The sequence below is a fragment of the Tasmannia lanceolata genome, unplaced genomic scaffold, assembly GCF_043159265.1.
Source record: "Tasmannia lanceolata isolate RefF3 unplaced genomic scaffold, GAP_Taslan_0.1 ptg000020l, whole genome shotgun sequence".
Classification (NCBI taxonomy): domain Eukaryota; kingdom Viridiplantae; phylum Streptophyta; class Magnoliopsida; order Canellales; family Winteraceae; genus Tasmannia; species Tasmannia lanceolata.
In genome coordinates, this window is record NW_027518697.1 from 4,790,596 (window position 1) to 4,816,628 (window position 26,033).

General features: G+C 37.6%; 1 protein-coding gene and 2 non-coding genes across 6 annotated transcripts; all 3 read left to right on the top strand.

Annotated features, from left to right (window-relative positions):
• Positions 1–8,424: 8,424 nt before the first annotated feature.
• Positions 8,425–20,065, top strand: LOC143855024 (uncharacterized). 4 transcript variants are annotated; one of them, XM_077365183.1, is made up of 10 exons: positions 8,425–8,744; positions 9,446–9,633; positions 12,646–12,824; positions 15,363–15,647; positions 15,742–15,800; positions 15,940–15,976; positions 16,096–16,167; positions 16,478–16,802; positions 17,402–17,503; positions 19,695–20,065. In XM_077365183.1, the coding sequence occupies exons 1-10, from the start codon at positions 8,633–8,635 to the stop codon at positions 19,746–19,748; spliced, it is 1,413 nt and encodes a 470-aa protein (XP_077221298.1). In that variant the 5' UTR covers positions 8,425–8,632; the 3' UTR covers positions 19,749–20,065. The 4 variants fall into 4 exon arrangements, with proteins under 4 accessions (XP_077221298.1, XP_077221299.1, XP_077221296.1 ...); XM_077365184.1 differs by lacking the exon at positions 17,402–17,503 and having other exon boundaries at positions 19,695–20,064; XM_077365181.1 differs by lacking the exon at positions 19,695–20,065 and having other exon boundaries at positions 17,402–18,094.
• On the top strand, positions 14,122–14,232 carry LOC143855356 (U5 spliceosomal RNA). Its single transcript, XR_013237850.1, has one exon. It is a non-coding gene; the product is annotated as a U5 spliceosomal RNA (small nuclear RNA).
• A 10-nt stretch (positions 20,066–20,075) lies between the features above and the next one.
• Positions 20,076–20,148, top strand: TRNAE-CUC (transfer RNA glutamic acid (anticodon CUC)). The gene has a single exon. It is a non-coding gene; the product is annotated as a tRNA-Glu (tRNA).
• Positions 20,149–26,033: the final 5,885 nt, after the last annotated feature.

The following is a 26,033-nucleotide window of genomic DNA, read 5'->3' on the forward strand; positions in this document are numbered from 1 at the left end:
CTGAAAACTTAGCAAGAGGAAGCTTATTTTGTCCTTGGATGGAGTTGTTATCCTCTGTTCATGTCAACAGTTGTTCTTGGATAAAATTTTATTAGAAGGTGAGGAAAATAATTTCAAGATAAATTTATCCAAGTAGGAAGATAGCCAATCATGGGAACAACTTGCCCAAGGATTTCTATCTCTGTGCTGAATATCCCACCAAGAGGATGTCTTATGCATTACCCTTGATCAAGGGGCTAGATCATCCAAGTAACTTGGATAGCAGCCTTTCTTGCTAACAAGGCTGATTTTTCATTCAAAATGGAGTTATTATACAGATGGATGCTTTGGTATGAGTCCATCCAACATTCTTCTTACTTCCGCCTGCATATTAGTGCTAAAAAGCCTAGGATATCTCATGCCTTAGAGAGGCCAATCAAGTTGCTGACTACTTGGCAAATTATGCTTGCAAAAGAAAATGTAATAAGGCATTTAATTGGTGGAAGGATCTTCCTATTAATGCTAGTGGTGCTATTAGATGTGATGCTTTGGGTATTCCAAACATCCGTTGTAAGTGGTGTTAACTTTTGGGCTTTGAGGCAAGGTGGGATGCCCCCCTCTAGTAATTTTTTCTTGGATCAATTACTGTTGCATGCTGGAGAGTTGAAAAAATGACGAGAAAATGTTGAGTTTTAAAAAAACACAAATAAATGCTACTTTATTAAAAGAAATGTTGCTATGGACGAAAATACCCCTCAACTTACTTTAATCTTTCTCTTCTCTTCTTGGTTTTACCATTTTACTCTTTTACTTGCAGGTTTTACACTCTTTCATTTCTAGGTTTTACTCCGACACATTTTGTGTGAAACAACGAGATTTTCCGGCGATAGAAGCCTTCTTCTCCGGCGAAAAATCTCATTTCTCTGGCAGCAGATGCTCCTTTGTCCTGAGTGATTCTGAGGATCAACAACTATGCCTTTCTTGAAAGCCAAGAGCACCGATCTATCAGTGTTTATATCGTCATGTGAGCAGAGGAATAAAATAGAATTGGAAGATGAGAAGGAGAAATTGGATTATGGCAATGTTGAGAAACCCCTTTGATAATTTTTTGTTGTGTTACTGTGGCTAATGAAAAACTCCGCTACCTCTCTTAACTTCTAAACTTGTAAAAGAGATGCTATGGCAAAGTCATATGTTCATCATTTTCGTGCTATCCAATGGACATCAAATGATTAGTTATTTTCAGAGATCTCCCCATCTTCTTCTCAACGCAAAAACAGGTACTCGAAGCCAAAACAGGATATTCGAAGTCAAAATTTACTTGGTCGAAGTGAAAAATGTGTTTCCTGTAACATTCGCCGTTGTGTTTTTCGCTTCGATTAAAGTTTTTTAGGCTTCGAATAACTGGTTTTTTTGCTTTGACTAACATGTTTTTGGTTGCGACTAAAACTTTTAAATTCCAGTAACATTTGGAACTTTTTTCGTCTTTAACTAATATATTTTAGCTTCGAGAAATATTTGTTGGCTTCGACTATCATTTTTTTTTTGCTTCGACTATCATTTTTGGGATTCGACTATCATTTTTGGCTGGAGTAACTTTTTTTTGGCTTCAACTAGCATTTTTTGGGCTTCAACTATCATTTTTGCCAAACTTACATTTTGCTTCGAGTACCATTTTGGCTTCCACTATCCTTTTGCCTAGTAAAAGCTCTTTGGGCAATTGATTTTGGCTACAGCCACTAGAAAAGGAAAAATACTTACAAAGATAATGAGATTTTGGATATTTTGAGTAAGAAAAAGAAAATGAGAAAGGGGCATTTCTAGAGAACTCCTTCTAACCTCTCAAGACAAATGAGCATATGCCGAAGAAATGAAGATGTTTCGCCGGAGAAGAAGGCTTTTATCGCCGGAGAAGAAGGCTTCTATGGCCGGAAAGATAAAGTGTAAAAACAAAGAAGAGAAAGATAAAGTAAGGTTATGGGTATTTTCATCCTAAAAAGTTCTTTTTTAATAAAGTAGCATTTGTTAGTGTTTTTTCAAAACTCAACATTTTCTCGTCATTTTTTCAACTCTCCAGCATACAACAGTAATTGATCCTTTTTTCTTTCATCTAAAAAATCCAAGGTGCCGCCCAGGGTAAATTTCGGGGCTAGTAAAAAAAAAAATGTGGATTTTCACTTTGGAAAAATAATGGAACAGTAGAAATATAAAGCGGCCAAAACATTTATCTTCCTAGACCTTGCTAATGATGCGCCTATTGTTAATTCTGTGAAACAAAAAAGGAGTTAGTAGGGTGAGAGAAGGCTGAGAGGTGAGAAGGAGATGGAAAGCAGGGAAATGAAAAAACTACTCAAAATATAGTTTTTGTGTTCCTTATTTTTCAGCCATTTCACACCTCTCTCATGTCCTCTCAAGTCTCTCCCTCTCCCATTCATTTGTTAAGTCAGTTGGACACCCATACTTAGTGATCTAAACCATTCATTAGTGGGGAACACATCACTTGGTGATCTAAACCATTCATTTGTTGAGTCCTGCTACTCAAAATATAGTTTTTGTGTTCCTTATTTTTCAGCCATTTCACACCTCTCTCATGTCCTCTCAAGTCTCTCCCTCTCCCATTCATTTGTTAAGTCAATTGGACACCCATACTTGGTGATCTAAACCATTAATTAGTGGGGCACACATCACTTGGTGATCTAAACCATTCATTTGTTGAGTCCTGACATTAAATATAGTGAGCCACATTATCAGGTGATCTAAACCACTTATTTTATGAGTTAAAATACAATAGTGCACACATTATCAGATGATCTAAACCATTCATTTCTTGATTATTTGTTGAGTTCCCAATGTTGATAGGCATTGCCCCAAAAATCTCCTCCGTATGGTGACCATAACCTTTGATTTGTGAGGCTTAAAATGGGACTCGACAATATAAAACATTCCACAGATTGGAGGGTTAGGATATTCATACCTATGTCAGGGGCACAACAAATGAATGGTTTAGATCACCTAATAATGTGGGTCCCATTGTATTTCTTTTCAGCTGCTATGCTCATATGAAAATGCATCGATCGACCTGCTCTGATTTTTTTAATGGCTATCCACCTGCTCTGATAAGAACAGAAATTAAGGGATAGACTTGAGGATAAACATGAGAAGACAAAGATAAGCTTCACAAATAGAGAGAGACAGAGATAAGAACACAAAATTTTAGAACTGAAACTTGTATGAGAAAATAGCCACTTACCAGTTACCACCATGATGATGAAGTGAAACATCAATGATCAAATAGTTAGAACTGAAACTTGTATGGGAAAATAACCAGAAGGAGCTCCCTTCAATCCAAATAAAACAGAATCAAGCAAAATATAATTCTACCCACCAATTATATTTGGATTGAAGAGAGCTTCCCGTGGCTTATCTCCCTCTGTATCCTTGCAAGAAGAAAATCTCCTCAATGTTCTTAAAAATTAACACATGAATGGCCCTATAAATTGTTGGGTGATTTTTTTTTTATATATGAAAGGTTGATGTGATTGGTCACTGAGAGATGCCATAGAAAAGATAAGCAACCGAATCTGAATTTAGATCTTTGTCTTTGGAAAGTTGCGAAATACATAGAAAACAGTATCATTTTATTTTCTTTCGGGATCTTTTTGACTGTAAAATTGGAGATTTACTGTTTACATGGTCTAGTCTGAGACAAAACTAGTTTTTAGAACTGACCCATAAACTCTCTTTACCTCATTACGATGCCTTTAAACGTAAAAAGTAGAGGAGGTGCTTGAGTTTGTTTATACTACTACGATTATTTTCTAGTACAAGAAGGCGGTAGTCGCCTTTTTCTTTAGGCAGCAAAGAAATGGAAAAAGCAGACGAGATGCTCGAGCTTGTTTACACCACTATGATTATTTTATGGTACTAGAATAATGAGAAATTTCTTTTCTCTTTTTATTAGGTGGCCTCATAACTTAGAGGGTTTATGACGTGTCAACGAATCATATGGGATCCAAAACTATGTCTTGATCCTGTTGGATAGTGTGGTCATCAGACATCGACCTGAAATCGGAGAAGATCTGATTATGGCCATTGGTGAAGATCGACACGTATTAAATTTTCAAATTATATTTTTATGTTTTATTTTGTATAAATCGATTTCCAATTGGGTGTATTCATCAATCTCATGAGATGTGGGATGGTGAGCCTGCCACATCAACTACATTGGTGATTCAATTGGTGTGGGTTCATCAAGTGGTTCACAATATCCCGCTTACTGAAATGACAGTTGTCTTAAGTGGGTGTGCGTGAATGGTGGTCGCAGACCATTGTGGGAATGCAAAGTCTTCCCAAGGAGTTGATTTGGCCCTTGATTGATTGTGAATCATGGATTAAAAAGTTTCTTATTGAAGGAGAAGGAAAAGTCTCTCCAAAAAAATTACTGGAAAATAAGCAACCACCACCTATCTTTCTGTAAATCAAGAAAGTCATCTGAGCAATTGACGTGTCCACACCCTCTTGAGAAAACATCAACATTTCCTTTGAAGTTCCATATCCTAGCTCCCTCCCATTCGTCCCTTACGTGCATCCGTCTGCATTGATCTACCATCCCAAGGTTTCACATCTACCCAATTATTGCCCATGGATCTTCGCATCTGTTACAATTCATTTGGGTATAGTAGGATCCCTTTTTGGACTGCTCAAGTTTGTTTACACTATTATGATCATTTATTTACTTTCCTTTTTGTTTTTTTCTCTGAGGGAAAAGTTTGCATTTGAAAATTTCAGGGTCAGCAAAGTTGTCATGTGAATACTGAAGTCAACCAAACCATGCTCGGAAAAGAAAACTATGTCCTTTTAACCATGGTTTTAAATTTTGACCGAAATCTGAAATTACCGAAACTTACCAAATTTCGGAAATTTCGATAATTTTAGCGAAATTTCAAAAAAAAATATTAATTTTTATTCCTTTACAAAATTTCATCCGAAATTATCAAAATTTTGGCCCAAAAAATCGACATTTCACACGTCTTTACCGAAACTTCGGGATTAAAGCTGAAATTTCGGGATTTCGGCTAGGTCCGAAATATATGTTGAAACCGAAATTTCAAACCAAGCTTTTAAGTTTTAACTTTGATTTTCCTTATTTTTGGTGCAACCAAATGGAAAATAAATTGTATTTTTAATAAGCATTGTTTGGTTACACAGAAGCCCAGCTTTTGTAAGGGTTTTACTTGGGTTTTGGGTGCCATATCATAAAAAACGTCTGTTTAGTTGCGATTAGACAAATGAAATCATTGGAGACTGTCAGGGATGTCTCTAGTTGCTTCTCCGAGTCTCGTGAAGTCTCTCTCTCTCTCTCTCTCTACATTTGGTAATGATCTATCTCTTCTCTCTATGTGCCATCTGTTGTTGGTGATGGAAGTATAAGAAATGGTGGGGTCCACACGGCTCTTAACATCTTCCAAAGTGGGTCAGATGCTATCAGGCAACACCATTGGAGCCCACATAAACATTGATGAGGGACGAAGTTGGGTTGCATGAACGGCTCAGATTATTGAGCTTAGTTAACAGTATACGCGTTATATCTAGTGTACACACGTGTGAGGTCATGAACATGTTACATTTTAAGTAGATATTTTTTTTCATTATTCCTATTATCATGATTTAAGCATGTTTATTTATTTATCCAAAAACTACGTTTAATTTTTATTCCAATAATCAGTTTTGGACTCGCAATCTGTTCTCAAAATCTAAAACAAACATGGCCAAAACCTTTCTAATGCCCTGTTCGTTTTAGATTTTGAAGAATTGATTTTTAAGTCCAAAACTAATTATTGAACTCAAATTGCTTTGCCTTCTTTGTAAAAGCAGTCTTATTTACAAATAGAGTCATCACATCCGGGGGCGGAGGCACATATAGCTTGCGGGGCCCTCCCATGACTTGCAAAATTCCTTTTATGGGTGCGTGGCTATACATGCATGCCTAACTAGTTTAGTGGCCATGCCCCCCCCCCCCCCCCCCCCACCCCCACACTGTTAATTCCTGGCTCCGCCATTCACATCTGAGTGAAATTTGCAAATTCAGTCTTGCCATCAATTTCAAGGGATTTGCTTGGCAATTTCACGGAAAAGCCATTTTGTGGCTAGCTTTTGCAGGAGAGAACAACCACCTCAGCCGAATTGAATGAATTAAGAGAAGCGCATTTGTCTCTCCCAAAGCAACATTTGGGCCATCCTTTTCTTAAAAAAATCTACTTCATAACGTTGCGTTGCAGTTTCACTCTCTACCCATTTGACTTGTATTTTGGTTTTTCTTTGCTCCTCTTATCCCATTTTCTTCTAAATTAAGAGTTAAAAACTCCATGATAAGAGTAAGTAACAAACTACGTCATATTGGCATTGACATCAACTTAATTTATTGGATATTCTAAGCATGTCAAAAGAAAAGAGACTCCCTCGTGGTTTTGTATTGGAGTGAATCAAGTCACTAGAAATTAATCCCCACTTAGGAAGTTCATATGACACTTTAACTACTATCTATGATATATTGCTTTTTATATTGTATGGATTATTAAATAGACAAATGATACCTCCTTTTCCAGTATCTCCCTCTCCATTTGTTTGTCTTTTCCTGAAAATAATTTTTTTTTTTTTTTGATGAGGTAGGATGTCCCCACCCCCTTCGGGAGTAGGACTAGTCCCTACGGATACACGCAACGACCCACTCACCACGTGTATCAGGTAAGTCGGGGGCTCATCAACAGGGAGCAAACCCATGACTTTATGCCGAAGAGCCAACGCGTCGGTGGGTTTCCTGAAAATAAATTGTTTTCAATAAAAGACAACGAAAGGAGTGAACATGCTGGATTTAGGGGTTGCTTGGATCTAGGGAAAAAATATGTTAGAAAAAATTCCTTGAAAAATACATGTCATGGAAAGAGAAATTCCGATCCAAGTTTTATTAGGAATGAAATTTTTCTATAAAACAGGGAAAATTTTTGGTGTGTAGAAAAACCATCCAATGAAAACATGTTGAAACCTAACTTTCTATGGAATTTTTTTTAATGCTAGTAGCAATTTCATTAAAAAGAACCAAAGGGAAGATCTAGATGGACAGCCCATATGCTACTATGGCAAAATCAAAGAGAAAAACCAAACAAAGAGAACAATAAATAAGTAAAGCAATAAAGGGGGAGGAAGCCCTAAGATCTTTCCCACGATCCAAACATCCCCTTAGGCAATCAAAATGGCATGAACAATGTGGGAAATGGGTGGAAATATCATTTCCCTTTACATATAAAATTGTATAACACAGGCTCACTTTTTAGCATATTTTGTCTTATTTCTGACGTGGATACTCTCATATGCAACGTCCCAGCTGCGGAATGCCTTCTCCGTTGGTCCCTGATAAATCCCTTTAATAAATTCACATAAAAATGAGGAATGATAGAATGAAGGGCGTCCTTGCAAAAACCAGCTACAAAATAAAAAGGGCGCTCTTGCAAAAAAAACCAGCTACAAGGGCACTCCTATAGGTCGGGTTAGGGCCCTATAGGTTCATCCTAACCCAATCAAAGGTAGAAGGAAAAATGGACAGGCACTGTGTCCATGTCTCTAACCATTTTTTCCTCCACAAATGGCAGAGTTAGGATGATCTTATAGGACTGATTTTTGGTGCACACCCTATCCATGGAAGGGCCTTTCAAATAAATGCTTTGGGTCCCAGAAAATGTGGGGCCACATGTGTTTTTGAGCTCGAGGTCAGATAAGCTTATTTGAGCTCGAGCTCAGGAACACTTTCCTCTATAAAATTATCGATTTTAATTGATTTATATCTATCTTCAAAATTTTCAGTTAATGGCTTGTAGAAAGGCTACCCCCGTCCTGATCTTTATTTGTTTTTCTTAGCAGCACTCAAATGAGCTTACTTATGAATAGGAAGAGTCTTTCAAAGCGGAACTCAGTTCTCCAAATTAAAAATCATTGTGTGAAAAGACCAAAACACCATCACCCCTAACAACGTGATGGTGCCGGTGTTGATGAAATTTAACCGCTGTGTAGGGTTATTTTGGTCATTTCATTGGGAACGTCCAATTAACAACGTGCTTCATGTTGATGTCGTTTTCAAACGTGGCATTCAAGGCTTCTCCTTTTTTAAGAAGAGAAAATGCGCGACAGAGATAGAGAGAGAGATATATTACACGTGGCGCAAAATCCTCCCTCGCACGTCACGTGGAGTGTGGCTCATGGATACACTCTTAAATTATTATCAGTTTAAAATGACTAAAATACCCTTAAAGAGATATCTCTATTTCGCTCTTTAGCCTTCGGCTTTCATCTGTTAATTAATAAAAAACCCAGGGATATTTTGCGGAATTGGTCTTAATTAGTTAAGAAATAAAAAAAACTAAAAAGAGGACTAAAGATCTGTTCATTCCCCGCCTTTTTTCTTCTCACTCCTTTTCATGTGAACACCTCTTAAAAGCGCAGCTCCTATTTCTCCCTCCTCATTGCTTATATAAAAAAATAAAACCCTAATAAAAGAACGCCAAAACCCTATCAATCTCTTTATTCTCTGCAAGATCTCAGAAGATTCTGCCATGGATTTTCTTCATCTGAAGTCTATGCTCTGAGATTTGCAAAGCTGCAAATGAAGCTTCTAGTCATCAACCTCGTATTCTTCTTCCTCGCTTTTGCTTCTTTGCCTCAGATTTCCTCTGCTTTTTCGATCCGGAACAGAGTTTCCCAAAAAATCATTATAGGTGCGTGAATTTACCTTCGAATCATGACGATTTAAGGTTATTGCTAGATTTTCTTACTCTATTTCTAGGTTTTGCGGTCTTTGAATCTTTCTCTTTTTAGTCTTTTATTCTTTTGATCGGTCTAAGTATTGGAAACTAAGTTTTCATTTGTTACATTGATTAGTTTTCCCTGTGTCTTCATGAAAAAAAGGAGCAAAGAAGCTAACAAGTTTTCTTTTCTTTTTCTTGTTTCTTTACTGTTTTATGTTAGTATATCTACCTTTAAATGCATCGAATTCTGGTTTTTGTGGAACTTCATATGGTTTATGTTTACGGATCCTGCCTTCTTTTGTTGATTCTGATAGTGTTGGTTGATCAGAGTGGTTGAATTTAGGCCCTGTTTGGATGGCAAGAAAAATATTTCTGACGGAAATTTTTGTCTTAGGAAAATCTTTTTCTTTCTACAATTTAGAGTGAAATGGTATTGCTTATGATTAATTTAGCAGGATATTATCATAAATTGAAGGTTCCTCTTAAGTAAAAATTGAATAAGATTGGTTTAATTCATCTTTTATAATGTGTAAAAAGGTAGGAATTTTTAGAAATATTTTTCCTTTCTACAGGGCCTTTATGGTTTGGATTTTAATGCTTGGACAGATTTTTCGTTCTAATGTAATTCAGTTTTTTTCTTTTTCTTTTTTTTTTTTTTTTTTTTGCTTCAGGAGAGGAGGATTTGAAGTCATGGGAGACAGGTCTTTTGCACTTAGCGCCAGCATCAGAGCCAGCATACGCTCCTCACGCAAAATTTCCCCTTGTTTTGGCGGCAAAGCGGACAAACAGGCCAGATATACTTCGCAGATTTAGGCAGTATCGAGATGGTTGGGACATTACTAATAGACATTACTGGGCTGTAAGTCTTTCTAAATTTCTGGTGTTCTTTTAATGTTTTGATCATCTGTTGAATTTGATGGAGATGGTTCTGTTATTTGGATCTTAATACCAGTAAGGTTTTGTTTTATGTTTAGATTTGTGATTTGACGGCTCAGTTGGACTCATTAGTTTCTCATTTTTTGATGATTTTATAAATGTTTTTTTGCTTCCTTTTTAGTTTAGCTATTCTGTTTAGCCACTTAGTTGTTTAAATTGGGGTGATGATTTTTTTACTCCCCCTGTAGGATTATGCACCCCCCGTTAACGGAATTGTGGGCGACTTTTGATGTCAAATCACTTTTGAGGGCGCATAATCCTACCAGGATGGGGGGGGGGGGGGGGGGGGGGGTGGAGTGACAAATCATCTCCCTTAATTTGGTAAGGCAAGCTTAATTGAAGAAAATTGCTCAAAAAATGGTCACTAAAAAGCATACAATCAAATAATAGAAGCGAGCCTTTTATTCATGTCTAGTTAGGGAACCTGAATTATTTAGAAATTTGCATCAGGAAGTTGGGAGGTTCTTTTTGGCTTGCCATCTATCTGCCAAAATGCATCACCCAATATTTCAAGATTGCCAGCCTCTGTTAATAATACTATAGGAGAAAATTCAATCACTATTTTATATTTAATATTTTTGATAGCCGTTTCAAATTTTCATCTGACTTGTGAATATCACAATTAGTAGGTTCCAGGGACTGAGTTGCGAGTGCTATTTGTGAGGTTATTATTATATCCAAGACAGAAAAAAAAATAAAAAAATAAAACATTGTCTGAATCTCCAGATAATGCTATAAGAAAAATAATTATCAGAACTCTCCCTAATGCTCTATCTCAGATAGGAAATCCTGATGAAATGTTGAAAAGTCAGGAACCGAAGCTAAAATCTTTGACTACTATTCCCATTGAGAAATTTACACGTCATATATGGGTAAGTTTCCACTCAAAAATACAAAGTTGAAAATATGGACCACAACTTCTCACAAGAAAGGAATAGTCCACCATATGCTCGGATCTGTCCTTAGGCTCAGATACTTCTATTTCCAAAGATGTTTAAATTCTAAGTTAGAAGTTTACTGAGAGCACATAAGCAGAAAATGATACTTTCAAGAATGGAAACAACACAAATGTTGGTACATGCGTAAACATAGGATGCATAAGTGCTCTTTTCATTTCTCAAGGAACTGAAAACCCTGAAATCACTTCAAATATGTGTTCTGGAAAGGATTTCTTGTGCATGGTTTTTAAGGGGAGCGTACGCGGGGCATGCACACAGTATGCAAATATACATTTATATGTACATATGGGTAGTTGCTATTTGTGTCTCGTTATTTTAATTATGGCCATCATCATTTTATTTACACTTGTTATTGCTGTTGATAGCTTTTATAGAATTGTAATGGCCTCTAACAACCAATTAATAAAGGATAATACAAAAGCAAGCGTGCCATATTAAAACAAGGAAGTGTAGAAATTCTATAAAAAGATGATGAATACAGGGGGAATTCTTTCTCTCTCTCTCTCTCTCTCTCTCTCTCTATATATATATATATATATATATATATATATATATATATATGAGAAAAAGGGTTTCTGTGCTCGAGCGCAGATAAGCTTATTTGCGCTCGAGCATAGAAACAAGCGCGGGGGGGGGGGGGGTGATCCAAACCATTCATTTGGAAGGCCCCATCATGGATTGGGGGGGGGGGGGGTACCAAAAATCAGCTCCATTGGATCACCATAGGGTGTCCCACCAAAAATGGACAGATACTGTTTGTCCACAAATCTGTCCATTTTTTGCCCCACAAATGGACACCCTAAGGTGATCCAATGGAGCTGATTTTTGGTGGACACCCTACCCATGAAAGGGCCCATCAAATGAATGTTTTGGATCCCACCCAAAATGTGGCCCCACCCTGTTTCTGTGCTCGAGCACAGATAAGCTTATCTGTGCCATAATAAAAGAAGGAAGTGTAGAATTCTATAAAAAGATGATTTATACCTCTCTCTCTCTCTCTCTCTCTCTATATATATATATATATATATATATATATATATATATATATATATATATATATATATATATATATATATATAGAGAGAGAGAGAGAGAGAGAGAGAGAGAGAGAGAGAGAACATTTCCTACACACTAGCTTAAAATACAGTGGGGGCCCACATTGTTTGGGTGATCCAAACAATTCATTTGAATGGTCCTCACATAGATAGGGTGTCCACAAAAAATCAGATCCATAGGATCATCCCAACCCTACGATTTGTGGAGGTAAAATGGACGTGTATAAACCTTCACAAATTAGTCCATTTTTTGCCTCCATAGTTTGAATGGTTAGGATGATCCTATGGATCTGATTTTTTGTGGACACCCTATCTATATGAGGATCATTCAAATGAATTGTTTGGATCACCCAAACAATGTGGGCCCCCACTGTATTTTAAGCTAGTGTGTAGGTAACTTACCTACACAAGTGATATATATATATATATATATGAGAGAACATTTCCTACACACTTGTGTAGGTAAGTTACCTACACACTAGCTTAAAATACAGTGGGGGCCCACATTGTTTGGGTGATCCAAACAATTCATTTGAATGGTCCTCACATAGATAGGGTGTCCACAAAAAATCAGATCCATAGGATCATCCTAACCATTCAAACTATGGAGGCAAAAAATGGACTAATTTGTGAAGGTTTATACACGTCCATTTTACCACCACAGATCGTAGGGTTGGGATGATCCTATGGATCTGATTTTTTGTGGACACCCTATCTATGTGAGGACCATTCAAATGAATTGTTTGGATCACCCAAACAATGTGGGCCCCCACTGTATTTTAAGCTAGTGTGTAGGTAACTTACCTACACAAGTGTGTAGGAAATTTTCTCTCACATATATATATATATATATATATATATATATATATATATATATATATACTGGGTATTATTTTAGTGTTTTGACTATTGTCTCTGCAGTCCGTTGGATTTACAGGTGCTGCTGGATTCATTCTTGCATCCCTATGGTTTGTGGCTTTCGGCTTTGTTTTAGCAGTGCATCGTTGCTGTAGATGGGGGATACGCTTAAAAAAGAAAAGCACATTCTGTTCACATCGAATTTGTCTTTCACTGCTTCTTGTCTTCACATGTGCTGCAGCGTAATACTCCTACCTTTTAGAGCAGTTGATTTTATCTTTGAAGGGTTTTCTATAGTAATTTTGTTTAGAGTAGTTGTTCAGACTTCAATTTCATAGTATATGCAACCAATATTTTCAGGTTGAAGTTACAACCCTCCTGTGGCATAAATCTTGTTAAATCTCGACCTGTTCACGATAGTTTTTCCCAAAGTTGATACATTTTAAGTTACATTTTTGTCGAATGCTCTTCGGATTTTTAATTATTTGTTAATGGTCATTGCTGTACATTGGTGCCAAACTAGCAGTACATGTGAATTCAATATGAGTTGAACTGGATTATAACATATCTTATCATATCAAATTAATTATGTGCCTTTTATACACTTCTGTATGCGTAAGTACAACAACACTAGTACAACCTTCGCTGAATTAGTTATGTTTACGTGACGTCAACACAAGTGGCTGGGCACGTAGTTTTAAATTCCAGCTGAAATCCGAAATTTCGACCGAAATTAAAAAAAATTCGGCCGAAATCAACAAAATTTAGGCCGAAATCAGTTTTTTACATGATTTCCTGAAATTTCTTTTTCACCCTTATTTACAAAATTTCTATCGAAATTAACAAAATTTCCACCGAAATGGCTGAAATTTCCACCAAAAATTTATACATTTCGGTGGTAATTTAGTCAAAATTTTACATGATTTAGGCTGAAATTTCTGCCGAAACCGACATTTAAAACCTTGGCTGGGCATTTGCAACGCTGCAAGCACAAACTATGACATTTTTTTTATGTGTATTTTTTATGTTTACACAAAAAATCATCATTATGAAACAGCGCATGTTTGTAGTTAGTGGAATTTTTATACCAGCCTTGATTCTACTTACAATGAAGGACAATATCTTAAACATCATTTAATGTTCAGTCCTGGGGATAGAAGTGGTTCCTTTAAAGATATGCTTTGAGGTAAATGTCAAGTGTAGGATTTTCTCTTATTTGTCTTTCAAGATTAATATTTCTCAAGCTACTGTCCGTCCCAACATCACCAACTTGTGACCGCCCTCCTAGGCTGTCGGCTCTTGCATGGTTAAGGCCAGGGAATAAATGCCTATTGCCAACCAACTATTGAGATGAGGCTATCCCCACGCTGATTTCTGCCCATTTTGGGTTGGTGGATAAAACTGTCTCATTTGATTGAGTGCTCATCTCTCAGTTTGGTGATGTACTTTTTTATTCTTTTTCCTTTCAAAGTTTAGGGCTTCTGTGGATAGTATTCAAGATTGCCTGGCGGTTACGCGGCCTCATGGTGAACACAAAGCAACCTCGTGGTGAGCACAAAGCGAACTATTCTTTCGCCTTTTACCAAAGAAAACCATGTGCTCACCCCTTTATGAGGCATACGCCTATTTTTGGAGGGCTCTTACTCCCTATGCTGAAAAGAGCCCTGCACAACTTTAAATTTTCTGGAGGTTCGATCCCAGCTTACCTACCAAAAAAAAAAAGATTGCCTGGCGGCAATGAGGCATCTAGATCGCCCTGGATTATCTTCTTTCTTGGTATGCTATTATGGCTTGTGAGGACCATGGGTTTTCTCATCTTTCTAATGATCTTCACTTTGGCCCTGTTGTTATCTCCCTTGCAAGATGCAATGATGCCTGTCCCTCTCCTAGCAACAAACTGGACACTATTCCATGGGGGTGTCTTGGTCGGTCTGATTAATCATAGTTTTTATGTGAGCAGCATATGTAATCGTAGATTGCTAGTTTTGGTGGGGTCTTTCACTCAGTTGTGATTACAAAGGAATACTCTTTGCTCTTTCTATCCTCTGGTGTTCTATTGGGTGGTATTGATTCGATAGTTGCTGAGAACAAGGTCCTTTGTGTTGGCTTGTTGTGCTTCCTATTTGTGATGGAAGGCTCAAGAGAGTCTCTTCCGAGTCTTTTTTGAAGCATGTGCCCTATCATGCCTGATTTGAGCCCAAGGTGTCTCTGTTTGAGGAACTACCCAGCTTTCAGTTTTTTTAAAGCTCTTCCAAGTTTATTTTGAAGCATTTACCCTGTCAAACTCAACTCGACCGTTGGATGACTTCCAATTCGGTCACAGCATTTGAGCAATTGCATAATTTCCTTGGGTTGCACAAGCAAATTTGTATTGGAACTGAGATAGAACATTATTGGGACAAACAATTTCGAAATAGTCAATTTGGTGGGAAAGTCTAGATAGCATCAACCAAAGCGAACATAAGTAATTGAGTTCTTCGTAGCCGCTAATAGCTGTTAAGCCGGGTTGTCAATTCTCTTTTAAGCCTTGACCAGTGACTCAGTCATTCAGTTATCCATTTTATATTTTACAATTTCTGTACAAACTTGAATTGTATTTGTATTTTTTCAGATGCTGAAATCTCATTGATAATTTGAGTGGACCATTTGCGAACTTCCTGGAAGTTATATGTGTTAGCAATGTTCCCTAGTAGTTGCATGATGAGATAATAGTTAGTTCAATGTATTTTGAGTTTCTTTTGAATAGTTTTACTCACATGTTGCTATATTTTTTCGCACAGGATTGGCTGCATTCTTCTTTCTGTGGGACAAGATGAATTTCACAGCAAGGTGTTGCATACTTTGAGTTTTGTTGTTAATCAATCGGATTTCACAGTTGAGATCCTTATGAATGTCACAGAATTTCTGTCAGTAGCCAAGACTATAAATGTGGGTCAGATTCTCCTTCCATCAGACGTCAAGAGTAAAATTGACCGATTGAATGTCGATTTAAATACTGCAGCAAATACGCTAACAGCAAAAACAAGTGAAAATTCTGTCAAAATAAGAAAAGCACTAAATTCTGTGTATGATTTCATCCCCTTGATCATATTATCTATTTACTTGTAAGTCGCTATTTCGAATTTTATAGTTCTCACTCTTTTGTATTTTCTGTTGCAGGCGATATGCATTAATTGTGGTTGCAGCAGTAATGCTTGTGCTAACCCTACTTGGTCTTTGTATGTATTACCCACATTCCTTAATTTTAGTATCTCAGTATTCTGTCTCTCCATATGCATGAATGGTTTTTCATGAACTTCAAACTTTGCCCCTTGGAATCTTATCTGTGTCTAAATTTATTTCCTTATTTTGATGCAGTACTGTCTATCCTTGGGTACCAACATGCTATTTACATGTAAGTTCTGTTTTTATTTGAGGGTATAAATTTCCTAATTAGAACATAAACTGCTTGATTAAGTGCATCCTTCTCTTGTAGTATTTCCTCTACTTAATGCTGCTATTATATCATCTCAGATTTATCTTGAGTGGATGGCTACTTGTGGCAATTACCTTCATTCTTTGTGGAGTTTTTGTAATCGTAAACAAGTACGTGGCTTAAGTAGTGCAATCTCATAATCTCTTGTTCCAAGATGACCATGAATTAAAGGACTCTTTCTCCCTAATTTATTGCCTTTTTCATTGCTAAGCTTTCTCATTCATTTCCTTAAAATTTTGCTATTTTTATGAATTGAGAATCAGTCTTCCCTTGGGCACATGGCAATCCCTTTCATTTTCATCTGTTTTTTCTTTTTACAAGTCCTTTAGGAAGTTATTTTCTTGTATTAGTTATTGCTGTCTTTTTGACAGAATAAATTGAGATCGTTTTGTAATAAATCATGAGTTCTGTTGGTCTCAGTGCTATTGCGGATACTTGTACGGCCATGGAAGAATATGTAGCCTATCCTCAAGCAGAAACAGCTCTCAGCAACATCCTTCCATGTGCTGACGAACGGATGACAAATCAAACCCTCTATCAGAGTAAGGAAGTCATCCATCAGCTTGTAAATGTTGTCAACACAGCAATATATACTATTGCAAATTCGAATCCTCCTCCAGAGGCAACTCTATACTACTACAACCAATCTGGGCCTCTGATCCCACCTCTCTGTTGCCCACTCGATGGCCAGTTGCGGAATCGGCAATGCAGACCTGAAGAGGTGTCTTTTGCCAATGCATCCATTGTAAGTGCTGTGAAACACCAATTACTCCAAAAAATTAAGCTGTTATTGGTTTTATTTAATCCTTTATACTTTTAAGTTTTAACACCCCCCCTCATGTATGACCCCTCTTTTTTGGGTTGGCCGTACATGCGGATTTTTAGGGCATGTTTGGTTACCATTAATTATTATTTTTCATGATAAACTGGTGTATCCAAGTGGTGAGAGAGGGGTGGGTGGGTGAAGTGGCTAAATATCAGGAAACAAAAATTAGGAAACTAGTTTCCAAGTGGTGAGAAGTGGCTAAAAATCAGGAAACAAAAAACTCTACTAAAAAAACCCAGGGCTTGCCTTGATACCATGCGAAAATTGTAGAGCCGTGATACGATGTGAAACAACGAATTACTCCAAGAGCTTAAGCTGTTAGAGTTGGTGTTATTTAATCGTTTATACTTTAGCAAGTACAAAATTACAGCAAATAACAGCAGGAAACTTGCATACTGTTGTCTCGAGGAAGGAAAACTCCATGAACGAGGCTTGGCATTCTACAATGCAAAGCTCTAAGTGGTTTACATTTTATTTCCGTATACGTCAATTGAAACTTTTCTGATTTTTACTTTCAGGTGTGGCAAAACTACACATGTAAAGTTTCGGATTCCGGCCAATGCGTTAACCCCGGGAGGATAACCCCGGAGATATACACCCAATTGGTGCTAGCTGTAAATGTGAGTTACGCTCTTGATCACTACACCCCGTTGTTGCTCAGTCTCCAGGACTGTCGTTTTGTCCGAGAAACGTTCACCAGCGTCACCACTTTGTATTGTCCTAATCTGGAGCGTTACCTCGAGATGGTTATTACAGGATTAGCGCTAATCTCCATTGGCGTCATGCTCTGCTTAGTCTTGTGGATCCTCTATGCAAACCGCCCCCGAAGGGAGGAGGTGTTTGGGAGGCTCTCTGTTGTAAATGTTGCAGGCAGTAAGGAAGCAGAGTCTTGCTAGTGTTATAGAATACGTTCAGATATCACAAGATCTGACCGTTGGATGGTTGGTTATTAGATTAGAGATTATGCTCTATTCTTATCTCTTTACATTCTTAATTACTTGTCTAGGTAGCTAATAAGCATATTTTCTAATCTAATAACCAACCATCCAACGGTCAGATCTTGTGAGATCTGATATTATCCACTAACAGCTTGTACATAGAAGTATTATGTGTTAGTACTAAGGACATCAGATATAGGAAGTTTATAGACTTTATACAAGGGAAACCCAGATGGGGCGAAGCACCATTCTAGGGGTTAGCATTTGATTTCATGTATGGTGTTTAGTTACTTTCTGCTAAGTGTTGGCCGTTAGGTCTTTTTCTGTTCTTTGGATTCTTCTATGCAGAAAGTCCCTTTTACTATCAACTGTGAAAGGTAATATTTCGGCCCTAAGTGGCGTGTGGGGGTCATGTCTGTGAGATCAATACCGTTGATCTTGTGGGAACAACATAAGATGGCCTCCTTGGTCTTGGTCTCAATGGGTAGAGCGTGAGACCTCACTGAAATAGATGGGCTTTGCTTTCGATCTTAGATGGTCTAAAGCTCAGACATGGCCGGTTAAAACTGCCTATGAGAAACGGCTCAGATTCAACGAATCAATCAAAGGTGGATTAACGGCTATCAAATAAATGGTTCGGATGAATCAAAGGTGGGATCCACTATACTGTAAGGGGAGCACCGCATTGTATTACAATTAGGTCAGGTCTTATGGAAGCTTTCCTCTGGTGATAATTAAGCCATAGATATCTTAGTCAAGGCTTCAGTTTAGTAAACAGCAGTTAAGAAAATGAGGTAGTTCTCCCTGTAGTATCACCTGACAATAAGCCTTCCGTAAGATTCATGGTGATTATTATTAACGTGGGCCTGAAAAACATTTCAGTAGTAATGCCTTCTTTCGGGGGAAGTTATGACGAGGAAATGGGGTCAGTGGATCAGTGACATCTTCTATCAGTTTGTTGCGCCAGAACCTTAGACTTGACCTTACTTTATATCTCTCTTCTTCTACAATTTTCCTTTTAGCAACAGGGGAACTACAATTTTTGGGGCATCGAAGTTATGTCTTTCTAATTTTGCTTTCAAAAATATTGAGTTGATTAGTTATTGGACCCTATCTGATTTCAAATTTAATTTGAAAGTTAATATCTTGATTTTGGTAAGGAATGCCTGAAGGCTTCAGTTTTAGTAAACTGCAGTTAAGAAAACGAGGTAGTTACTTCTCTAATAAAGGATCACCTGACAACAATCCATCTGTAAGATTCATGGTGATTATTAACGTGGGCATGAAAAAGATTTCAGTGGTAATGCCAATTAATTTAAGGGAAAAATACACTTAGACCCCCTGTGGTTTTTGACACATTCAACTTACCCCGAAATGTTTCAAAAGTTACAAGTAGATCCCCTGTGGTTTCATTGGGTTTTTTTAACTGGACGGAGCTGACGGCATGGGGGACAATACCAAAATGCCCATAACCTAAGGTTAAGAAAACAGAATACCCAAACCCTGGTTTTCAAAAGCAGAAAACCCTAATAGTCGTTTTTACTTTCGTTTTGACCTTCGTCTTCAACCTTCGTTTACAGCCATCGTCTTCAACCTTGGGTTCGTTTACAGCCTTCGTCTTCAACTTTCATTTTCAAATATATGTGGTGAGTACTTTGACCTATAGTGTGTTTATTTGTTCTTAGAAAGGGTTTTATACAATAAAATGTTAGGGTTTTGCTCTTACTGTAGAGTAGGTTGTTTACTGAGATGAAACCCTCGATCCGGGTTTTTTTCATTCCAGGTTTATCGTTTTATTCTAGCAAAATCCTAATATATTACGGTTAGTTATATTGCACTGAAATATGCAATTTCTTGATTTTTTTTATTCCAGACGTGCATACCAGAGTGCAGGAGGAATCGTCAGAAAAATACGCCGGTGGAATGAACAGCGGAGGAGAACGAAGGTAAAAGAGTTTTGGTGTTTTCTCGTATGTAAATCGCCTTAAACGAGGGTATTTTTGTCCCAAAGATATAAACCACGGTTAGTTTAGGACTTTCCGTCAGGTTAAGTTGACGGGCTGTTAGCGGAGGGGGTCTACTTATACCAAAGTGAAACCACATGGGGTCTACTTGTAACTTTTGAAACATTTGAGGGTAAGTTGAATGTGTCAGAAACCACAGGGGGTCTAAGTGTATTTTTCCCATAATTTAAATGGTTTGAGTGAGTATCAATTTGAAGAAATTGTTTTCTTCATTTTATCTCTGCATCAAATCCGTTGTAGTCTAGTTGGTTAGGATACTCGGCTCTCACCCGAGAGACCCGGGTTCAAGTCCCGGCAACGGAATTTTTTATTGACTCCTCTCGAATGTTTGTAGACCTAAACATCTTACTATCCATTTCTCACTTCAAAGTTCATACATTTAAACCCTCCGTGGACCTTTTTTGTTTTTTTTGGCATTTTGTAGCTTCAAGTTGACGAAAATACCCTTCGGTAGCTTCAAGGGCTGCCTTGTCATTCGAAGGAAATTACCCTTCTGTGGCCTTCGGCTGTTAGCTTCAATACGGTGATAGCTACACGACGGATTATTCCAAGGAAATTGCTATAAACCTTGTAAAATAATTTCCGGATTACTTTTAATCGTTTACCAAAAACGAACTATAACTCCTACCAACTTACAGTACAGGCCTACTACAGCTACAGCCCATCCAAATGCATGTTATTATTTCCTTGAAAGATGAGTTTACCAATACATTATTCATCCTTTCTCCTATTAGACCATGATCTGTCCATTGGAAGAGCTCGAGGGAGAATGTTTGAGTTGTACATGAAATCATTGAATCACCCATCGCCATACCATCTTAATCAGATAAAGATGGCATGTGGGTCCTCCATTACCATGAATGTAAAAGGGTTAGAGCACATTGCATTGTGGTCAAATATCAAGGGGTGAGCCCGAACACTACATAAAAATTCTGCAGAGAGATGATATTCTATGTGTTACTATACACCCAAGACTAATACACTCAAAATCAGAGGAATCAGAGGGGATAAAAAAAAATCTTCATAAAAGAAATTAATTAAATTCAAATTATGTTTAAGCTAGCACAACATTTCAACACTTCACTTTATGATAAATCAAGCCATTGCACCATCGTAATTTAAGGACTTCGAACTTAATTTTTTTTATAATATACTAGTTAAAAAACCTGTGAGATGCATGGGCCGACAAAGAATTGTACAGACCACCTCATAGGTTGATCCAAACCGTCCATGTGATGGAACACAACATAAATAGGTTGTGCCCCAAAAATCATTTCCATAGGTCCTAGCCCTCCAATCTATAGAGGTTTCCATAATATGTTGTTCCTCTTAAATCGGATGGTTAAGATCACCCTATAGATTTTTTATTAAAAATCCATAAATGAGGGGGGTAAGATTGAAATTATGTGGCTTTAATGTGTGCCTTTGTTAAAAGCATAAAGGAGGGGGTAGGATTGAAAATATGTGAGTTGAATGGGTGCATTTGTTAAAAAAAGTCAAAAAAAGTGATGTGTAATTCTCATAGAATTTTCAAAAAATTATACACTAGTAAAAAACACCGTGCGAGAAAGAACTGCACGGACCACATCATAGGTTGCTCCAAACCGTCCATGTGATGGAACACAACATCAATAGGTTGTGCCCGTAAAATCATTTCCATAGGCTGATCCTAGACCTTAAATCTATAGAGGTTTCCCTTATTAAAAAAGCCTAAAGGAGGGGGGTAGGATTGAAAATATGTGGTTTTAATGGGTGCCTTTCTTAAAAAGCATAAAGGAGGAGGTAGGATTGAAAATATGTGGGTTGAGGCCTTTGTTAAAAGAAGTCAAAAAATATAGGTTGATCCAAACCGTCCATGTGATGGAACACAACATCAATCGGTTGTGCCCGTAAAATCATTTCCATAGGTTGATCGTAGCCCTCCAATCGATATAGGCTGATCCTAGCCCTCCAACCGATAGAGGTTTCCATAATTGGTGTTCCTCTTCAGGTGCCCGGAATCTGTCAATATTTGGCAAGTGTCCTGTATGAGTAATATAAAGTAGTTCTTCCGTCATTGTCATATGTCTTTACCTCTTCTTGGTAGTTTTTTCCCGTAATTGTCATAGACAAGCACCCTTTGTCGGTACTTTTCGTGTGTAGATTACAATTTTACCCTCAAATAATTTCTCATAGAGTTAGATGTTAGATATCAGCAAAGGGGTTAATGGTAAAAGAGTAATGCTGGCGTGCTATATTTCTGGTGAAATAGAATGTCTATTTTACCTTGACATAGATAGTATGTACAGATATGAGGGTAGGGCAAAAAAGGGTAAAAATCATCGACACTGGCGTGTTAAATGGACAATAATTCTCCAATTTCTCTTCTGCTATATATAAAAGAACTGTATGGACCACATCATAGGTTGATTGAAACCGTCCATGTGATGAAACACAACATAAATAGGTTGTGCCCCAAAAAACATTTCCATAGGCTGGTCCTAGCCCTCCAATCTATAGAGGTTTCCATGATATGTTGTTCCTCTAAAATCGGACGGTTAAGATCACCCTATAAATTTTTTATTAAAAAAGCATAAAGGAGGGGGGTAAGATTGAAATTATGTGGCTTTATAGGTTGATCAAAACCGTCCGATTATGTGGCCCTCATGAGTGCCTTTGTGAAAAAAAGAATAAAGGAGGGGGTAGTATTGCAAATATGTGGGTTGATGGGTTCCGTTGTCCAAAAATAGTTAAAAAAATGTGAATGGAGGAAGGGGAGGGCTGCCACATGGGCAATGAACAGTAAACCCCCCTCCCTCTTTATTATATTAGATTTTTTTTTATTAAAAAAGCATAAAGGAGAGGGGTAAGATTGAAATTATGTGGCTTTATTGGTTGATCCAAACAGTCCATGTGATGGAACACAACATCAATCGGCTGTGCCCGTAAAATCATTTCCATAGGTTGATCGTAGCCCTCCAATCGATAGAGGTTTCCATAATTGTTGTTCCTCTTCAGGAGTCCGGAATCCGTCAATATTTGGTAATGTCATGCATGAGTAATATAAAGTAGTTCTTCCGTCATTGTCATATGTCTTTACCTCTTCGTGGTAGTTTTTTTCCCGTAATTGTCATAGACAAGCACTCTCTGTCGGTACTTTTTGTGTGTAGATTACAATTTTACCCTCAAATAATTTCTCATAGAGTTAGATGTTAGATATCAGCAAAGGGGTTAATGATAAAAGAGTAATGCTGACATGCTTTTTGGTGAAATAAAAGGACAATAATTTGTATGTAGATTACAATTTTACCCTCACATATAGTATGTACAGATATGTGGGGAGGGGTTAATGGTAAAAGAGTAATGCTGATGTGTAAAGGTTTGAGGACCCGGGGGGTATTTAAAACTCAGAGCCGTGGGAATATGAGGGCATATTAGGGATTTCTCTAACATAGACGTGAGGGAGGAAGAGGAGGGGTGCCACCTAAGCAGCGAACAGTAAACCCCCTCCCTCCTTATTAGATTAGATAGATACCTTAATGTAAATGTCCAGTCACTTGATTTTTGTGTCCATACCAATCATTTTGTCTCATTCTCACGTGCAGTCACCATATAACGTGTATTTAAAAAAAAAAATCACTAGGACCCACTTTGTTGGAAGATCCACATTTGTTGGTCACCAACATAAATGCATTGCCAAGGAAATCATCTCCACATGACGATCCTAACTTCTAACACTCTCATCTATAGACACACGACACCATATAAAAACCTCTATGGATAACAGAGTTCTGATTCTGATCATCCTATTCAGAAAACTTTGGGGGAAGGGCCTATTTACATTTACATTGGAGCCCAACAAATGAACAATTTGGATCTTCGAACCATTTAAATTACCATAAGAAAGTTTGCTTAAAAAACCTATGAAATTCCATGCACTTGCTTAGATCCAGAATGAAAGCAGGCTTGACCTCGATGGTCTTGACCATCTTGGGGTTCATCTTATTGACCGTCACGGTGAGGACCCCTTCCTTATAAACGGCAGAGATCGCATCTGTGTTCATATCTTTTGAAATAATGAATTTTCTACACAAGTTGCCGCGCCTCATCTCTTCCATCACCTACTTGACTTCTTTCTCTTTCTCTCTCTCCTTCTTTCTCATGCAACTGACGAGCAACGCCCTTTTATTATTCACTAATTGGACATTAATGTCATCAAATTTTAGACCAGGCATTTCAATCAAGAAGGCTTACGAGTTGGGGTACTCCTCCACATTTGCGCAGAGCAACAAGGATCCTCCTTGGTTCTGTGGAAGAATGGTAAGTTCAACTTCGACCATACATGTATCATTAACAATATATCCTGTGGATGGGTCGTGAAGTTTTGTGACAGGCATGAACGATTTATAACCCTGACCAGTATTCTTCTTCGCATCGATTTTGTATTCGATATCGAAGAAAAGAAGTTGGAATCATCACAACCAATTCAAGGCACAACAATAATCAAAATCAGTTAGAGTATCCAACCCAAATCCCTTGGCACCTTTAATGTAGGGAATGTTTGGGTCTGCAATCTAGTGACCCTTTGCGTGTTATTTGTGTGAAAATTCCCATGATTTGATTAAATTTCATGTTGGAGAAAAATCCCACATCGGAAGAGTGAACACTTTTCAGGCAGTTTTACAAGACTGCCGGTAAATGTTCGCGGGTCAAAATTGAGTTTCTTGTAGTAGGCCTATAAGAATTTGGGAACAGTACCCTTAACGGCTAGCTTTTAAGGGTTAGTTCTACCCGGGTCTCAAGTAGCATCAGAAACGGGGTGGATCGCAAGGACTTGGGCACCCCCGCCCTTAATAGCTAGCTTTTAAGGATGAGTTCTACCAGGCTCCCAACATTTCACAACCAACTATCACTAGATGCAGAGAGAGAGAGAGAGAGAGAGAGAGAGAGAGAGAGAGAGAGAGAGAGAGAGAGAGAGAGAGAGAGAGAGAGAGAGAGAGAGAGATGAACTAACCTTTCAAATTTCCGGCCTTCTTCAGCAAAGATTGAATATTGTAGAGAATCGGTCTGAAGGAAGAAGAGAGGCGTTCTGGTTAAAGAAGTTCCCAAATTAGATGTTGCTAAACTCATTATTCCTATTCTTCAGAGCCAAAAATATTCTATGTAATCCGGAATTGGAAACAATGAGATGCGCCAAACACGTTTTAGGAATGGTTGCTTTCTTTAATTATTTTTCCAAAAAAAATCGAATAAATGAATTTATGGGACCCAACAAATGAATGGTTTAGATCACCCCAAACAATGTGGGCCCAATAAGGACCATAGAAGATTTTATGGGCCCCCAACTATTAAAACATGAATTCTGTTTCTTTGGTTTTGAAGTCCCATTAGAAATTATGTGGCACCCCCTTATTCTGATAAGGGCACTCCTGACACTATTTACTAGTAATAAATGATAGCCCTTTACAAGACTGATTAATTTAAAAAGTAGGTATCAAAGAAACGAGATTTGATCTGAACCGTCCATTTTATAAGCCTTATTTTGGATCCCTTGTGGCCTTAAAATCACACCAATCATACATTTTTAGATTGATCTGAACCGTCCAATAATGTTATTTTAATTCGTTGTCGTTGAATATGAACAGTTGCCCAGAAAATGTTTAAAAACCAAAAGTACACATCGTTGGAGATTCATATTGCATCATTGGTATGATTTTTGAGGCATTGCTAAACCAAACCAGTACCTATAAAATGAGCGGTTCAGATCAAATCCCAATGCACTCCGCACTCCGCACTCCCCTGTAGGATAATACACTCCCTTTTAATGTGATTTCACGTCAAAAAGCATTAGTCTGCCCACAAATCACGTTAAAAGTTGGGGGCGAAAAAGTCTTCAGTTGAAACCTTTTTGAAAGAAAAAGTTTTACCTGAAATATTTCTTGTGGAATAATCCTAGGCCATTGACCCCCTCAAGCTTCATTTAGACAATTAGGCCCCTGCTTCCATTGCAGGAAAAACATTTTTCGTGGAAAATTGTTTTTGTTTCCACAAGTTATAGGGAACTGATATGATTATATGATTAGATTATGGCTTATTTACAAGGATAATATTATAAATTGGAGGTCTATCTAAATAAAACTTGAACTGTGTAATTCAAATTACATATGTTAATGTGTATTCAAACAATGGAAAATCAGGAAATTATGTAG